Source organism: Phalaenopsis equestris, unplaced genomic scaffold, assembly GCF_001263595.1.
Source record: "Phalaenopsis equestris unplaced genomic scaffold, ASM126359v1 Scaffold000002, whole genome shotgun sequence".
NCBI lineage: Eukaryota > Viridiplantae > Streptophyta > Magnoliopsida > Asparagales > Orchidaceae > Phalaenopsis > Phalaenopsis equestris.
This window is the reverse complement of record NW_018164444.1, coordinates 52,003,306-52,022,614: the sequence shown is the minus strand read 5'-3', so window position 1 is coordinate 52,022,614 and position 19,309 is coordinate 52,003,306. Positions and strand designations below refer to the sequence as shown.

The window sequence follows — 19,309 nt, the reverse complement described above, 5'->3', positions numbered from 1 at the left end:
TATATATATATATACATACATACATACATACATACATACACATGTGTGTGTGTAGATGTATATATATTTACATATATATAGATGTATATACATCTATATACATATATATACATTTATAATTAGATTCACTGTTCCCAAACAAATATGTTCTCTTCTTACATGCGCTTTATTGAGGCCAAGGTCCTATATAAAGACATTTTGTCAATTCTGTTGAGAGCAAGAGTAAGAGAGCGATATAGCAGACCTATTTAAGGCTCACTTTAAATTCACCAAAACTATCATTAACGAAAATCTCTTTAGTTGGCAACATATCTTGAATGAGCATATCAATCAATTGTGCCATGTCAACCTTAATTTCTACAAATTTAATTAAATCATTGAAATGATATTTAAAATAATTTCTACAAATTTAATTAAAGACACCCCAACCAAAATTTTAAAAATCAAATTAAATATGATCCCAATAATCAGGATGATGATTTAGTCTCAAAATTAACATTTTCTATATTCACTTTGACTAAACAAGAATAAATCATTATTATTTGTTCGAACTCTATTGAATTAAATAAATTATTTCCAATTTTGTCCCAAAGAAGTTCAAGAGCCAAATTTATTCATTTCCACCTGTAGCGTTATCGCACTCATAGACTGTTGAAAAATATTACATCAGGACTCCTGATGCATTCGGAGGTTAACAGTGGGGTGTCACGTGTCAAGTGAGTTCCATTATTTTTTATACTGACCAACACCGGTCAATATCAATGCATTACGATGGGGCCCACTTGACACGTGACGCCCCACCATTGGACTCTGAACGCAAACTACGTTAGGAGTCCTGATGTAATATTCTCTCCAAAGACTATAGTCTTGAGAGAGTTATTTATACTGCAATAAACTAGAATAGGGAAATAATATTTTAAATACTGCAGATTATATTATTTATTTTATATTCAAAACTTTTTAAAATTTAAAAAAAAAAAGAAAACTAATGGTCAAAATTTAAATCCTCTTAAATTTTATCATCTATTAAATAAAATTTAAATTTTAATTCTACCAATACAGAAATTTATTAAATAAAATATTAATGATGTACAATTAGGACACTTTTTTTACTAATTTTTTTTATAAAATCAGTAATTTTTTTTTGGAAACGTATGTGCTGCTTTTTTTCTTTGTTTCCAAAAGTAAGTTAGAAATGGGACACACACATCTGTTTGTGGTTTAATTATTAGGAGCGGAGGGAGCACGCAGAGCGGTGGGGGGGGGGCGCCCTCCGATCATAGCCGCACATCGCGGCTGTATGACAGTCACATACAGACGCGATGTGCGGCTGTGATCGTAGGGCGCCCGCAGCTCTGCGTGCGCCCTCCACACGCAATAATCGCTCCTATTTGTGTGTGAAATTTTATTTTATATGTCCAGGTATGTGGAAATTAGAGAAATGTGTTTGTTTATTAATTAGATATAATTATCTATCAAACCCTCCAGTAGGGCTTTCAAAACAGCTCTTTGTTCACGAACAACTCGTCTTCGGCTCATTCGCTAAGTTAAAGAGCCGAACACGGACAAAAATTTGTTCGTTCGTATTTGGCTCGTTTAGGCTCAAAATACTACTCATTAATTTTATATATATATATATGAGTAATATTTTTTAAAAATTTAATTGACTACAAGGTTACAAAAATTTATAATCAATTAAAAGTATTAATTAAAAAGGTAGAATAAAAATTATTAAATTAGATTCAAATGGTGTTTAAATATAAACAATAATTTTTAAATCTTACACCAACCCTTAACATCTGACGGCTACATGATTAGGGTTGTCAAAACAAATTCTTTGTTCGTGAACAGCTCATGTTCGGCTCGTTAAGCAAACGAGCCGAACACGAACACACTTTTTGAGCTCGAAATATAACACGGCTCGTGTTCGGCTAGTTTACACCCCTACCCTCGAGCAAAATGTTGCTTGACATTCTCTATCCTCGTCACTTTCTTATCATTAGTTATTGTCAATTTTCATTTGACATTTGTTTATTAATTAGATATAATTATCTTAATTTTTTTTTCTTCATATGTTTATAAATAAATGTCTTCCTTATTTTTGTGTTTATTTGTGTATTAAAATCACCTTTATTTATCCTAATATATTAAGACCATTGCAGAGTAATTTTGCTATGTCCATTATTATCAAATTTAGTTCACTGTGTCATGATCACATATTTCCTTATTTCATTGGGTAATTTAATATACTGCAAAATTGCATGAATTTTGTCATCATCTCAAAATTTGAGAAATATTAACCTATTAAACTCACCCAAATTGTATGTAAATATAAAAGGCTAGATGTGAATATGTAAATATCTAAGAATTGGGTGTTAGAAATGTAAATTTTCCAATTTAGGAAGATTTACATATATACCATTCATTTCTTATGTATTTACATATCTAACACCTAAGCTTTAATATATATAGGCTAGAGCTTCATTGCTTTGAAATAGTGGCATTTTGATGTGAGGTGATTTGGGTGGTTGAAATATAAAAAAAAAATAGGAATTAGATAGAATTGAGTGGCATTTATGTAAATTCCTCTAAAATTTGTTGCACTTGTCAGGATTTCGCCGGCGGGCAAAGACTTCCGGCCACTACTTATTTCTTTTCTTGAAGCATCTAATTACGTGCTTCCAAAATTGAGACGTGACTTGCTCGCCGGTCGCCGGCCAACAGCACGATAACGGACACCACAGTTCTACTCGAATCATTGCTCGGATGTGACCTAATTAATATAATATAACCTAAACAATTCACCCTCTTACCTATATATATATATATATATATGTATGTATGTATGTATGTATGTATGTATGTATGTATGTATGTATGTATGTATGTATGTATGTATGTATGTATGTATGTATGTATGTATGTATGTATGTATGTATGTATGTATGTATGTATGTATGTATGTATGTATGTATGTATGTATGTATGTATGTATGTATGTATGTATGTATGTATGTATGTATGTATGTATGTATGTATGTACGTATGTATGTATGTATGTATGTATGTATGTATGTATGTATGTATGTATGTATGTATGTATGTATGTATGTATGTATGTATGTATGTATGTATGTATGTATGTATGTATGTATGTATGTATGTATGTATGTATATATATATAATGTGTTACGAAACAGTTCAAAAAGAAGATAATGAGACAAAATATAATAAGATGTAGCCGTCCGAGCCGAGCCACCAGAAAAGACGCTCAATCAATTTGATTCCTAATCAATTGGAAAAAATCAAGACAAATAGACATCCAAGTTAAGTATGACAAGAAAACCGATTAAAGGCAGCTACCTACCTCCAGTAAATTTGACCCGAGGAAAGACCTAGTTCCTTAATATCATCAGTTGTCTCATGGATGCCGCTGAGGCTCTTTATCACGGAACAAGAATTAAAAATACTTCAGAATCTTAGTCATCCCACAGGTTTTCCTTTCCAGGAACGAGCTAACAATCACGATATGTTGATTCATCCTTTGTCTAAATAGTCGAGTCTCGTTCTACTGACTGGAACTTATCGAGGGATCGAAGGTCGATAGTTAGATTAGATCAACCGTTCGACAAAGTCTAGCATATAAATTCAGTCATGCCGACCCGAAGTCAACCAAGCCAGATCCGGCCAATAACGTTGGTTCAGCCATAATGCCCAGATCCGCCTCACTGAGACAAGGCCAAATAAGCTCAGCCAACTGAGACATAGTGCAGTCAAGCAATAGGCTAATATTTGTAAAATACCTAGAATATCCCATATAACCCCCATTAAAGTATGGACAAAAAATATAATTTCACAATATTGACTCTCCCATATAAATAAGGAGATCATCTTATGAGATAAGGAGATAATTTTATGAGATAAGGAGGATAAATAATATGTTTTACTCTCCATTAATGTTTACCTCTCTCTCTCTCTCTCTCACACACACACACACACACTCATTTTTTACGCTATATTCATTGGGGTATGATTCATGAACAAATCAAGATCCAACATCATAAAAGGTGCGGTGGGTGTGGATCATCCACAAACAATAAGAGAAACATAGCGCATGGGAAAGAAACTCATAATAGAGTCACTAATAATATGGAGTGCACAAAAGACTCATGAAGCAGAAGATCCAGAAGCTGAAGGATCAAATCCAAGATTTCGTCTAGGGAGACACTGGTTCAGGGAAGAGGTCAGCATCCCCGAGAGAAAGGGTTTGTGCCCAACAGTCGAAGAGCTCCCTTAACCCTGGAAAGAAAAGGAGACTCTCAGTACCTTGATAATGCTAGATCAACACCAATCGATGGGCATCATTTTGGGTGTTCTGAAAAACCTGAACTTTTAGAGAATACATTTTATCCGTAAATCTCTCAAGCTAACCCCCATAGAGGTTCAAATCTCAGCATTGGAGACCTATAAGGGAAGGACCAATCTAACTGACCACATAACATCATTCAAGTCGACTATATGTCTATTGAGGATCACTAATGCATTGAACTGTCGTCTTTTCTTCACGATGTTGTTGGACCTCATGTGGTTGAGCATTTTGCCCCAAGGAGTGATTATGTCATTCGCTAAATTCAAGCAAATATTTGTGGCACAGTATGTCAATGCCCATAAGCAATAGAAGAATTCAAGGGTCATCTTATAGATCAGGAAAGGGAATAATGGGTCTTTGCTCGTTCATCACTTGCTTTTAAAATAAGATGTTGGAAGTACATGATCTGGAGCACACAGTAACTAATGTCACCTAGCTTATTGGTTGAAAGAAAGACCTTTTTGGTATACTTTAGGTCAGTAGTGACTGAAGACACTAGCCGAGTTATTGGAGGTGGACAATAACCAAATATTAGCTGAGGAATATATAATTCCACCCCTGCTTTTTCCATAGCAAAATATTTCTCTTGTCACCCACAAAAGAGGGCTCTGCAAGGTGATAGGTGGAGACGATAAGATGAACCATGTCCATCTGCCCATTTATGATATGAAGACAATCAATTGACCTAAAAGCATAAGGTAATCTACAGAACTTATATTCGAGCCGTTCAAGCTCAATATACCGACCATCGGCTGAATTGCCAAAAAAATGACTTTGTTGAGAGTCTCGAAGGCTGAGATAGTGGAGGCTATCCAAAATAAAGAGTACTTTAAGAGAGAGTGACTAATGAAACTTGTAGCTTACCTCTTATACCCAAAAAAATATTATGTTTATCATCGAGATCACAACCATGACATGGTGACAACAAATACGAAGCCTTGTCGAGGAGTTGATCAAAGTTGGAAGCTAAAGGAGTTTGTAGCTCTTGGAGTAATGACTACGAAGAAAGGTAAAGCTCTGGTAGAAGAAATTTGGATGAGCCAGTCCTAGCCCATGTCATCCATATCATCATCCATATTTTTAGCATAGTTTTGATTATCTTTGAAGGAGGAGAAGACTCATCCTATTGATCTAGTCTGAAAAGGCTTTGGTTGAAAGAATTATGCATAGCCAAAATCTCTCTCAGATATAGTTAAAATCCCCACAACACCTTCACCAACAAGGATCCACCTATTAAGGGAAACCCTTACAATAATGATGTCATCATATTAGCAACTACACGATTGGTAGCATTCATATAGACACTGGTGCTCACCGAACATTCTGTTCAAATCAGTGTTTGATAAGATGGATCTTGGAAATGACCAGCTGACTGCAACAGTAGGTCTACTCTATTGTTTTTCATCAACTGGAAGGAAGATTGGGGACTATCACCTAGTCAATTACTTGGGGGGAAATGATAAATAATTTACAAACATTAAGGAATTCCTCGTGGTTGTCGCCACCCCCTTATAATTCCATCTTTGACCACCCCTTCGTCAACTCTTTTAAGGTTGTCAACTCGACTTACGTGTGGCAACGAGGTAAATGATCACTACATGAGGCAATTTGGAGCAATCTTGCACCAACTACCATCGGCCAGTCAGAAGTTTTCAGCATTAAACCTTGAGCTTGGAAATTTGTGCACAAGAGGTGGGGGGTTCTCAAGCCCATTAAGATCACTCATCAAATTCCGAAAATTGAAGGTAAGCCTGAAATTTTTTTAATAATCAAAGCTTTTGTTGTAGGGATGATTAATATGTTGATCCGAATCCAGTAGAACTACCCAAATGTTTTTGCTTGGTTTTTGGTCAACGTATCTGAGATACATATCAACATTCCTTGCCACCACTTGAACATCAATCCAATGGCTTGACCAATGAAGCAGAAAATGAGGTCCTCAGCTAGCACTCTAATTGAGCCAATTTGAGAGGAAGTTCATAAACTACTAGTGGTTGGTTTCATATGAGAAGTCCAATATTCAACATGGTTATCCAATTTGGTCATGGTACAGAAATTGAATAATAAGTGGAGGATATGTGTGGACTTCACCAATCTAAACAAAACCTATCCAGAGAACAACTACCCCTACCTCACATTCATGTGCTTGTTGATGCAGTGGTTGACCACTAAGTAGTGAGTTTCCTCGATGCATCCTCTGGCTACCATCAGATAAAGATACACCCAATCGATGCTGATAAAACTACGTTTATCACCAGCGATGGTGTGTATTGATACAATGTAATGCCTTTTAGATTGAGAAATACTGGAGCTACATATTGGCAACTGATCAAAGTAATATTTTTTAAGCAAAAAAGGAAAAAAAAATATTGAGGTGTTTGTGGATGACGTTAAAACACTCAAGCAACATGTACAAAATGCTAAAGAAATCTTCAAAACTCTTATAAATTTTACATGAGGCTCAACCCACTCAAGTGCACTTTGGAAGCATCAAATGATAATTTTTTTGGGTAAACTCTTAACCCTAGAGAGGATAAAAGCCAATCTAAAGGTGCGGCACTTATCAATATGCCATCTTATCAAAACACTAAAGAATTGCAAATACTGGTCGGTTGATCCCATGCTTAAGCTTGTTCATCTCCAAATTGTGTGACAAAGGCACCCATTTTCACTAAGATGAGCAAAGTTGTTTAGTCAAAAGAATACACATAAGCATTTAGAAAGCTGTAAGATTTCTTAGCATCACCACCTCTCCTTTAAAGCTCAAAGTTGATTCAAGAAATTTCTCCATGCTTGGGAGTTGGACTTGAAGGCACCAACTCGATTTTATTCCAAGAGATAGAGAAGAAGTTCTTAATTTACTACATTAGTTGGGTCCTCGTAAGAGCCGAGTTTAGGTAACTTATTATGGAAAAAAATAACATTAGCTCTAGTTGCTTCTGCTCACAAGCTTCACCCGCATTTTCAAATATACCCAGTTAGTGTAATCACTCACCATCCACTAAAGTCTATCCTCACTTGATTGAAACGTTTTGATCAGCTTCTAAAGTAGTGGATTGTGAAACTCAATGAGTTTGGATCTCCTACGAGCCTTGGTATACAATAAAGAAGCAAGCTATAACTTACTTCCTAACAATTTTTTTTAACTAAGTGAGCTACGCGAGTAGTAGCTACCGACAGCCAGATCAAGATCCAACATATTGACAGAGCATCTAACTAAATCTGAGGGTCACTGGTTTAGAGGAAGGGTGGTCACTGGTTTGGAGGAAGGGTGGTCACTGGTTTGGAACCACTTTGACACCTGCACGGGATTTAATTGGCATGTGTGAGTTATACAATCCTGATTGGTGGCACAAAAACATTTTGCAAATTTATTCTTACATTGTTTGTTGTTTTATATGGATAGCTCGTATCGATATCAAGCATTCTAGTAAATATATTACCAGTACTAATGTTTTTGCAAATGTCATTGCATATATTAACATAATTTTTACTTTGGGGGCAACGAAACTCACATTCTTTTCAAGCATATCATATTTTGAATCTTTGGGGTACCCACAAATGTTGGAGGGAGGACACTGCAACTTCCGCTCATGGTGAGATGGTGGCCTCCTCCTACTGGTTGGGTAAAAATCAACACTCATGAGAGTTATAAATTAATTAATGTTGGATTTGGGGTATTGCAAGGAATTATGATGGTAATTGTATTATGTTTTTCTCCTCCCCATGTTTTACGGATAGTCCTCTAGAATCCGACGCTGGAGTTGTTTTGATGGCTCTGTTTTTTGCTCTCTCATTTCATTGGCACCTTCTACTTATTAAGACTGATTTTATCATACTTATTGAAATTCTAAATGGGTGTACAGAAGCATTATGAGACATTCTCTATTATATTAAGTGAATTAAACTTATCTCCTCTCATTTGCTCATTCCTTGGAGTTTCATACATAGAGAGGGTAATAGGCCAGCCAATTGGCTAACTAATGTTGGTGCTGAAATTAATAATATACTTTTGGGTAGGGTGCCACCCCCTACATTGCATAACTTGGTTGTTGAGGATAATTTTGATACCCCCTATGATCGTGGCTAAGGGCTCGGTGAGGTTCATGTTATGGATTACTTCTAATACTATCATACTATTCTAGTCCCCGATTTGTTACTATATTTACAATATTGGTGGCTTGTGATACACAAAAAATATATGCATTTTTAGACCCATATTTTTTACTCATTTTTGGTGATATTGCACTTTAATGGAAGATATTTTAATGTTTTCTTGCAGAATGTTGATTTTTAGTGCTTAAAGGAAAAAGAAAGCAAAAAGAATGAAATTTAGAGTCAAAATTAAGTTTTTGAAGAACAGCTCAGCGTCGGCATCGTCGATGACGTAGAACAATTTAACGCTGGAGAATTTTACTCAGCGCCAACGGTGCCAGACCAACGTCGACGGCGCCAAAGGCGGTGCAAACCCCATTTCTAGAAGGTTGGATGCATTTGGATGACTTTTTATAGATTTTTTGGAGGCACCTCTTGGAGAACCGACCTTGGGCTCTATTTGGGGCCAAATTTCATCAAAAAAATTTGTTCCTCTACGTTTTTCACTCCTCTAAGTTCATTTTTTGCTTTACATCATTCCATTTCACTATCTTATTGGAGTCAATTAGTGATTTTGCTTTCATAGTTTAGAGTTTTTGTGGTGAGATTTAGTGTGAAACTTTCCGTAAAAGTGTTGGAGAAGGAGAAAAGTGAGAGAATTCTTCTTCCCGCGTTTCTATGGAAAGGCTGCAAAGGATTTTCTTTGAGAAAGAGTTCCAGATAAGTTTGCTTGTTTATTTAGTGTTGTATGAACTTTATTTTATATATGAAATTTGTGTTTTACAGTTATTTTTCTAATGAAGTCTGAGTAGTTCTCTCTATCTTTCCCCCTACACTGAGATATAGTGAAATGAAGAGATAATATGATTTGCCAATACTAAAATATAAAAGAAATTGTGATGAATTTTCAACTTCGAACTTAATTTACATTTTGATCTGACCAATTGAATTGTTAAAATATGCTGTGAAAGTAGGATCCAGGAAATGGAGTATGCGTTCTCTCTACAACAGAGTGAAGATCATATTTGATTTCATGAAGAAGAAATTTGTTCATGAAATTAAGTGCAAATAAATAGGAAAATATTCTTTATTGGGTGTAAAATTCGAGAATTTTTAGGGTAACAGACTAAAATCGTCAATTTGGTCTTAGTTTTTAAAAACTAAAGCGGAAGTTAGCCTTCAGGTGAAGGGAAGTGGGAGCTCTGGAGTGGGAGTCAGTATCCTCTTAGCCTAGCCACGAATTTAGGGACTAAACCTAAGATTAGCCAATGATTTTCTATGTGTTGTATCAGGGTAGAGAATTAAAATTGTTCATATTTTGCACAATACATATTAAAAACATTTATCTCATCTCATTTCACTAGAATTTCATTGTAGTGGGAATGATGCTTTTTCACATAAGAAATCTTCATTTCCTAAACATAGTTCTTATATTAGTATTTAATATTTAAAAGTTGCATTTCCGTTTTTGCTAATAGTTAAGTAATTTAGTTTGGTTAAAATCTCAACATTCGAAATTAGTTAAAGTGATTTTGTATGATTTTCTATAGATTTTCTATTAAAATTTATCATTGCTAACTTACAGCTTCCACGTGGGATCGATATTTAGGGCTTAAATTAGAAGTCCATTATTACTTGATAATGATACGTATACTTGCGTAGAATCTCATTATTCATTGCTAATAATTTATATATATTTTTTACACAACTTACTTTTCATATAACGATCAAGTTGTTGGTGTTGTGGCGATGTCAACTTCATAAATCCTTACATACAAAAAATTTGGGATCAGCTTATTATTTCCCCTTTACTTTAAAATTTATTTACTTAACTGAGAATGTATTACTCAAAGATTTATGGCGCTAGTGGTACAATTTGTGATGGATGGCATGCTTATTTTGAGCAGCTCCCCTATTTTATTTTGGGGCTTTCCCATGATTTGTCGTGCACACTTGCTGCTCTGCTTTGTTTCCTCGGTAATTGTTGTTATGCTAGCACCTTCTTCGATGGGAATTTTTTTTGTTTCACGGTATTGGATGGCTTGAGGAGCTCTTTATAAATCACTTATTAGCTTTCGATATCTGCTGGAATGTTGCCTTCTCATATACTGCACTACTTTCTGATGGGATACAACTATATTTTTATTTACAAATCTCCTATTATGCATTTCATTATGGCTTCTTAGCATTGGCTGCAAGCTTCTAATGCATAATTTTCATCCTATTTTGGCCAAATGTTGCTGGAGCTCCCTGAATCCATTTTATGATATTTTTGTGGATTGAAGTTTGATGAAGTTGATTTGGAAGCCGCATGGTTATAGCTGAGCTTTCATTGGAGATTTCTTGTACAACATCCTGGTGGCTGCATACTTTGTCTTCTTTTGCTCCTTTTTCTTCAACAGTTAATGTTTCCTCTACAGTTATAGATACTCGGTATACTTTTTGGTGTCCTCCTTTTTGTCTTTTGGGTATACTTGTATGCTTTTGGAGATCATTTTTTTGGTGTACAGTTGTACTGTTGGAGGTGGAACCCCCTTTGTATAAGTATTGTAACTTTTTATTTTTTTGGTGTGGGGATCCACCTCCACACCGCCTTTGTAACTCGTTTTTAAGATTAATATATGTGGAGCTGCATAATGCTCCTTCCCCAATATATATATATATGTGTGTGTGTACACTTGCTACAGTTGTATATTATCAAATGGTGTAAAAAAATTGTTAAACCCTATTTGTATAAACAAATGAGGTGGTAACTTATAAATATCTACATAAAAATACATGTGTTCAAGTCACTTCTTTTCATGATCATAAGCATTAGATACTCGCTGAAACCGTCATACATAAAGTAAATTGTCCCTTTGTATAGTTCATATTGCATGCCCCAGTTCATTGTCATTTTAATTTTAATAAATAGTTGTTATTTACTAAATTTAATTGATCAAACTCACTCATCGACATATTTATATAATAAGTTATATTCAAACATTTGCAGGACCATCTCTATCGAGCACATTTTCTATCTTTTCATTTTTTTAGTAGTTGATGTTTATGACAACTCTAATTTTAAAAATTTGTAGTTGATGTCTATGACAGTCGTAGTAGACCTACCAAAGTTATAGTTGGAGGCTATGAAAGTTGTAGATTGCTACATAATTTAGAGTGTAGGAGTCTATAATAGGCATAGTAGGGTGATTAAAGCCATAATTGGTGGTGGTCGACGATGGCTTGTGATCGAAGATGACCTCTGGTGGTTAGTGATAAACTATGGTAGCTTGCTCTGATCTCGGGAGACCAGCAACAACAATTAAGATTTTAAGAGTTAAGCTTTAATATTTAGCTCACTATTTTCTTCTCCTCCCATTTCAAGAGAAAAATAAGGGCTAACTTACCATTTTTTGAGATTGGCATTTAGATGAATTTGGTAAATTTTACAAAAAAAAAAAAAAAATTTCCACCGAAAGATTGACATTGAATTCTTTGATCAAATGTATTTTTTTAATATGTAAATACCTTAATGACATCATAATTGAATAATTTTTGGCTTGTTGGATTCCTATCAGCAAGACACACAATTTGAAAATAAGCGTATCAAATTTTGAGATCGTTTGACCTTCCAATTGATGCATTAAAGCGTTCGACAACACTTCAATTGTTCGATTTGGGTCTATCTAATTCAAAATGTATCACACTCATGACATTAGGTTCGTTTTGTCAAGATGCTCTGTTTGTCATGATTAAAATCTATAGATGACAGTTGAACATTTGGACACGTAATGTTTGAAATATATCAAAACTAAAATTTTATTATAAATTATTATTACTTTGCTTTACTGATGTTGTCTCACAAGTTCATGTATGTGCTAACCAATTTGGCTGGCAAGAAACCTTAAAATTGTCATTGGTAACTTGAGTTCAACCGTTTCCAATATGAAATTTCAACTGTTGCCAATTTTATTGCAGTGTTGTAGATTATAAATAGTAGATCTATGAACTACCAAGAAAAGAAAAAAATAGAATAATCTAAAACTATGCTTTAGTCTGGTTTCAGAACTTTGTAAGCCAAAATACATTTTTTATAAGTTAAGGACGTTAGGTGGAGCTAACAATTCAGCAGCTATCTTGCTTTGCTTAATCCCTACAATGTAGTGGACCTGGCCAGTTCACAAAATCACGTGGTAGAGACAAAACCTAAGTGGTAGGCCAAACAAAACTCATTATATTTTCTGGTACTTTTCTTATTTATATTTATTTTATGAAGAGTATTATTTCACTCATCTCAAATTTCAAAAAAAATGGGGCAGTTATAAATAGACCACACAGAACTTGTTATTTACAAATCAACCACCCTCTTTCTCCATTTTTCAAATTCTCGCGCTAACATCAAAACTCATGGCAATACCCCAACCTATATTTTTCATTTTTTATCAAATTCTCAATAGTTTGTTTGATCGTGGCATGCATGAATATATAGCTTCGGTATTTAAAAAGAATCTGCTGAGTGATTAATTTGTAAATATCTGTATGTAATTATTCCCAAAAAAATGTCTTAATGTAGCCCAAAACTTTTCATACTTCTCAATAATACAAAAGTAAGGCCTTCATTTGAGAATCCGGTGGACTTTCATAACGCCGCCGCCGCTGAAAAGTTTACGTTTGGCGACGGACCAGTTGTATCACAAGAACCATGAACTTTTGTCGTTTCAGACTAGAGACGACGAGGCTTGTTCCACCACGTAACTTTTAAAAGAGCTTCGTCGAACGGCAAAACTCCTTTAAACCAATTCTAATTTTGATTGCACACATGACATATTCTTTCTCACAAACAATCTTTCCATCTCTTTTTTATCCTTGAAATGTTGAACGTCAAAGCATAAATTCAATGTAGCTGAAGTTCAAACAAATTAACTATAGTCCAAAAATTCCTTTATATTGGATACATCCTTTTTCAAGCTCTAACCAATGCATTGGAAACTGAAATAAATATACATCCATTGTAATATCCCCATAGAAAACAAAAGGGGAAAGAAGATTGAAGAAGAAAATATATGCAGTAATTAAGGCTCCACCCAAAGCTCAGCAAACTTAACCTTGGAGACACTCTCCAGAAGCTGAAATGGAGTAATGTCCCCAGTCACCACTACCTTCTTGCTCTCCAAGTTCATCACTATAGAGTACACGCCTAAGGATGCAGAATAATGAATTTGATATACTTTGTGTTAAATAAGTGGTCACATTTCTATAAATGAATGCAGATTATACAAATTTCTTTCACTTCCTATGATTGCATTACTCATGAAATGATCTGATGTGCTCATTAAATCACAATATTAATACATCTACTTCAGAAATCAAAGGGGAAAATATTTAGCGCAGTTAAAAGAGTAGTTTGAATCACATACCTTCAATCTTTTTTATATGCTTCTCAACTTTCCTTGCACAGCCATTACAGTGCATGGAAACTCTTAAGGCTACAGTCTGAAAACCAAGATGAGCAAGAAGAGTTCAGTGTTGTTAAAAAAGTTAATGACACAAATCTTTTACAACTATAATTATTGTTCAAATTATAATGAATTGCAGAAGTATTATTGAATTAAACCATGAAAAGAAGAATCAAATATAAGGAAAAAAAAAGGAAAAACAATGAAGAAAAGAGGATCACCTTGGGCTCAAGATGAAAAGCCAAAGTTTTGTTCTTCTGAACATGATTTTCCAGCTTCAACAAACCATCCACTCTTTTCTGAATCAAAGTTGCTCTCTCATGTTCATCCTCTGGTTCAACAGAGCTCACACAGAGGCAAGAATTGGAAGGGAATGAGAGAGAGAAACAATCAAAGGCTTTGACAAGTCGCAGCCATCCCATATTTCCTCGCACCTCTTTCACCTTAATTAGTTCTCCCTCAAACTAAAACAAAGTTATTGTAATTTGTTCTTTGTTGCATTAAATAATTAAAGATAAGTTTTAGCATGTATTGATATTATTATTGGATATAATTTTTGTTATTATATTTATTCTATTATTATTTTTTTAACCACAATATATAAGATAATTAGCTATGGATAATAATCTAAAATAGTCCATAATAATTACTTATAGTTGAAATCTATAAAATAATATAATAGATGTCATCCATTAACATTAGGAATGGAGATGTCTAATATGGATTATTCAATATTGAAATATCATGGATGGAGTTCTTTACATAATAAGATTATTATTGTATCCTAAATTGTCATTGGACACACACCACTTAAACAAAAGGTAAAAAGAAAAAATGAGCACAAGATCAAAGAGAATTTGAAAAGAGAGTAATAAGGTGACGATATTTCTATTAGGAATGAAGTGGTTATATGTTGATTAGAAAATGATCCATTGAGAAGGTCTGTATTTATTTACCCTAATTGCATTGACAAGGTCAAATAAATGTTAATCTATGTTTTACACAATAAAGATACGTAAACATCTCTAAGCTGATAGAAAAACCGAATCAATTTTTCTACCATACTATCGACAAAATATACAACTCAATTTTCTACATTTGTTTTTCACCTGAAAAATTGATGAAAAAATGTTGGTTTATACGTTGTTTGTTTCCTTGTGAGATTTTTTTGTGTTGGGTATCCACCATAGATCTTGGAAGAGTTCTATATAAATGATCGGTTGCGTCATTTTAAGAACAATATACTATACCGAGAGAAAAAAGATTACATTAAATGAATCTGATAATTAGGATGAGAAAAATCTTTCAGATTTATGGGTCTGCGTTAACCAGAGGCTTTTTATCTACCTTACGAGTATAACCCGAGAGAAAAAATATTACAATAAATGAATCTGACAATTAGGATGAGAAAAATCTTTCAGATTGATGGGTCTGCATTAACCAGAGGCTTTTTATCTACCTTACGAGTATAAGATAGAGTTTTTTTTTTCTTTAATTCTAGGATCTCATATCCCTACGAGGGTCAATCCTTGTAGTTAATTACATTACGAGAGTTGTAGCTCCCAAGAATACTCCAGATTAAACTATTGGATTATATCATACATGAATATACGATAGTATCTTGAAGATTGATATTTTAGGATCTCAGATTGATGTATGTTTTTAAAAGGATTTGAGTCAAATTGAAAGGTTAGAACTTACAATTTAATGTTGATTTGCCACGGAAAGGCCCGGGAAAAGGTGTAGCCAATCATGGGAGGAAGGCATGCCATGAAGATTGAAATTACAAATTTATTTGAAAAGAGTTTGATTTCTTTGGGTTTAAGAAATTAGATTTGGTTTGGAAAATTTTGATTTGGATAAATTTGGTTTGAAAAGTTTGACTTAGGTTGATTTGATTTAAACAAAAAGTTTGATTTGGATTAATTTACATGACAATTCAACTTGAGTCAGATGGATTCGATTTTATTGAAAGATTGATTTAGAGTTAAATTGGTCTAATTGTTTAAGGTTTGGTTGATTAGAGTTTATTTTTAGTTATGAAGATTGATTACCTACTTGAAGTGTATTTGAAGCATTTTAAAGTTTGTTTGAATTTAAAGTTTATTTGAATATTTAATTAAAGTTTTTTTTAGTTTAAAGTTATTTAAGAATACATGAGGATTATTTAAAATTTAAAGTTACATTGAAAATATTTGAAGATTATTTGAAATTATTTAGAGGCTCTTAAGGGTATTTGAGTGGTTTTAAAGTTATTTAAAGTTAGCTTTAAAAATTTTTAATTTGTTTTAAAGTTGTTAAAAGTTTGTTTTGAGATTATTAAAGTTTCAAGGTTGCTAAAATTTTGTTTGAAGTTTTGTGGAAGGTCTGCTAAATTTTTGTTAAAGTTCATCAAAGTTTTGTTAAACGTTGTTAGTGTTTGTTAAAGTTTAGTTACATCTTGTTAAGATTTGTTAAAGTTTAATTAACGTTTATTAAGCCTTGTTAAAGTTTGAGGTTTATAAGAGCTTGTTTAATTTTTAAAGATTATTAAGGTCTATTTAGAATGGTTTGAGGTTTTTTGAGAAAGGGGAAGTTAGACATTTTTTAAGTTTAAAGGTTAGCTTTTTAAAGTTTGAAATAGTTAAGAACTTTGAAAAGGTTGTCTTTGAGTTAAAAAGGGGTTCAGTTTGTGTCGGGGAGAGTTTTTTTTCAGGTAATTGAAATGGCCTTGGTTTTGGATTAAGAGAATGTTGGGAAAATATTTTGGTTTGGTTGGCTTTGAAGTTTTGAAAAGATTTTTGGTTTTTTAAGGGCTTTAAAGTTTTAGATTAAAAGAGTTTTGTTCAGATAGGAAAATTTTGATTTTAGTTGAAGGTTTGATTGGATTTTTAAGGTGTGATTCACAATGAAGATCAATTGGAATTTGACCCTAGACTAAGGGATAAAATAAGCTAGAAGGATCTCTAGATGTAAGTAAAACCCTAACCTTAAAAAAAATCTAGACTCTACAATGAGTCTGAATGGGTAGACTAACATAATTTCTTGGTATAACACCCTCGATTAATATGCTCATAACCTTCCTTGATCCTAGTACATTTGTATCCTTAAACTATTAACCAATAAAAAATAAGAGGTCTTCACTACTACCATAGTGATGACAAATTTATACCTTTAAACTATTAGGTGGTTCAAAGTGCTTTTATCAGTAATCATGAGTTACTACATCCTAGGACACCGATATACTCTATGGGGATAAGGTTGTTTGTTTTATATATCCTAGTCCTTAGCACTAACTACGAGTACATATTAAACTAATACATGCTTCTTGACTGAACTATTTTAGGGTGTGTTATTCTCGGTTTTGTTTCTAAGTTGGGTATCATAGTGTTCATGGTTGAACTACTCAGTAGAAATTCTCATGATTTAAGTTTGTGGATTTTGGAGTTATTCTAATGGTTTTATATTTAATACATGATTTATTTTAACTCAAAGTTTGTCAGTCATTGTGAAAATCAAGCTCTTCTAAGTTCAAGTTTTGACAGTTGGTTTTCTATCCTAGATATTTTCCATTGGTTTTTTTTTCTAAGTTTGGCTTCTAGTGTATGGTATACAATTATATGTTAAGCTTATATTCTAGGAAAAGGTCTCATTCCATCCTTTCTATTTACACTCTTCATAATTAAGTTTCATTCACATGTTTACTTTTTAAATTTTCACATATATGAAAGATATTTTTGTAAAATTTTGAGTCATGCAAAGATACTATTAGAGTGCGAATGAATATATATAAGGGAAAAATGTAAACATGAGATTTCCTAAGACTTATATGCTTAGGGGTTAAGCTTATAAATCAGATGTTCTTAGAAAAGAACATATTCATTCATGTGTCGAACTTATATGCATATAAAAGTCTTTCACAGGCTAGCTCTTCAGGATGATTTGCAAAGTCATATCATTTCGGTGAGAGAATTTATGGGAGAACATATTCATTCATGTGTCAAACTTATAAGCATATAAAAGTCTTTCACAAGCTAGCTCTTCAGGATGATATGCAAAGTCATATCATTTCGGTGAGAGAATTTATGGATTTGATGAGCTCATGAGTTTCTTAGAAAAATTTTACATTAAGTTGAGAGAGTGTTGTAGACTTACTTCATTCCGACAAAGGTTTTCTTAAGGTTATGTTTAGATTTATTTTGTTTAGGGTTTCTACTTAAAAAGTTTAGATTAGGTTTTGAATAGGATTTATTTAAGTTTCATCTTAAGGGATTCAAGCTTCTTTAAGTACTAAAAGAAAGTTTTGATTTGTTAAAGGTTTTACTTTAAGTTTCTATTTTAAAGGAAAGCATTTATGTTTCACTTTGAAAAGGATTTGAGTTCACTTTAAAAAAAGTTCAACTTGAGTTTTAAAAATGGTTAAAAATTTTATTTTCGTTAAAAATGTTTAAGAAATGGTTTCCATTTAAGTTTTTTTCTTTGAATTATTTTATATACGGTTTCGTTTTTTTTAATGAATTTTTGTTTAGGTTTTGTAAAGCAAAGTTATCTTATTGAAAAGATTTTTATTTTATTTTGAAAAGTTTTGCTAAATTTTATTTTTGGAAAGTTTTAAGTTTTAAAAAGTATATTATATTTAGTTTGTTATTTTCTATTTTTCGAAAATGTTTTTGATAAAGGTTTTATATTTTGGTAAGTTCTTAAGTCTTAGAATGGCTTTCTTTGAAAAGTTTTTACTAAGTTTTTATTTTTGAAAATATTTTGTTAAGTTTTAAAATAATAAATTTATATAAAAAATGCTATTATTTTTTATAAATTTTGCCTAAATCTATTGAGAAAGTCCTATTATTTCCCTCTTTAAAAATGGTTCTCTAAATGTTGACAAAATAACATTCAAAACATCTCATCCATTAACTTTAAATCAGACAATTTCTTTTCAATTTAATTACATTGTTAATCACTGAAGCTCCCATCAACAACATAAAATACATAACATGTCATTATTAAATCTTGTCCATATAATTTATTCTATTTGAAATCTCATACAAACATCATACATCATACATTGGCGCCTCATTGACATATGGCACATTGTGGCAAACATCATAATTTAATCATAACATTTAACAATTACCGTTGCTGCATAAGACTATAAAATAATATATCATGTTCATTTTTTTTCTTATATCACATCTTCAAGTTGCACATATTTAAAACTTGACATGAATTTCTTAATTGAAATTACAGAAAGCCTCGTGCATGCCATACAAATTCTGTTAATTTACACCTCTAACACGAGCGAGCCCAGGCTCAGCTCGTGTTTGGCTCGTTTATATTTCGAGTTCAAAAAGAGTGTTCATGTTCAGCTCGTTCGTTTGTTTAGCGAGCCGAACACAGCTGTTCATGAACAAAAAGTCATTTTGAGAAC

The 19,309-nt window shown here is 32.9% G+C and overlaps 1 protein-coding gene across 1 annotated transcript; it reads right to left on the bottom strand.

Moving 5' to 3' along the window:
- Positions 1 to 13,360: 13,360 nt before the first annotated feature.
- On the bottom strand, positions 13,361 to 14,355 carry LOC110039476 (protein SODIUM POTASSIUM ROOT DEFECTIVE 2-like). The gene is made up of 3 exons (XM_020744547.1): positions 14,124 to 14,355; positions 13,864 to 13,939; positions 13,361 to 13,643 (listed from the first exon to the last, which is right to left on the bottom strand). Exons 1-3 carry the CDS (start codon positions 14,322 to 14,324, stop codon positions 13,519 to 13,521), a joined length of 402 nt encoding a protein of 133 aa, XP_020600206.1. The 5' UTR covers positions 14,325 to 14,355; the 3' UTR covers positions 13,361 to 13,518.
- Positions 14,356 to 19,309: the final 4,954 nt, after the last annotated feature.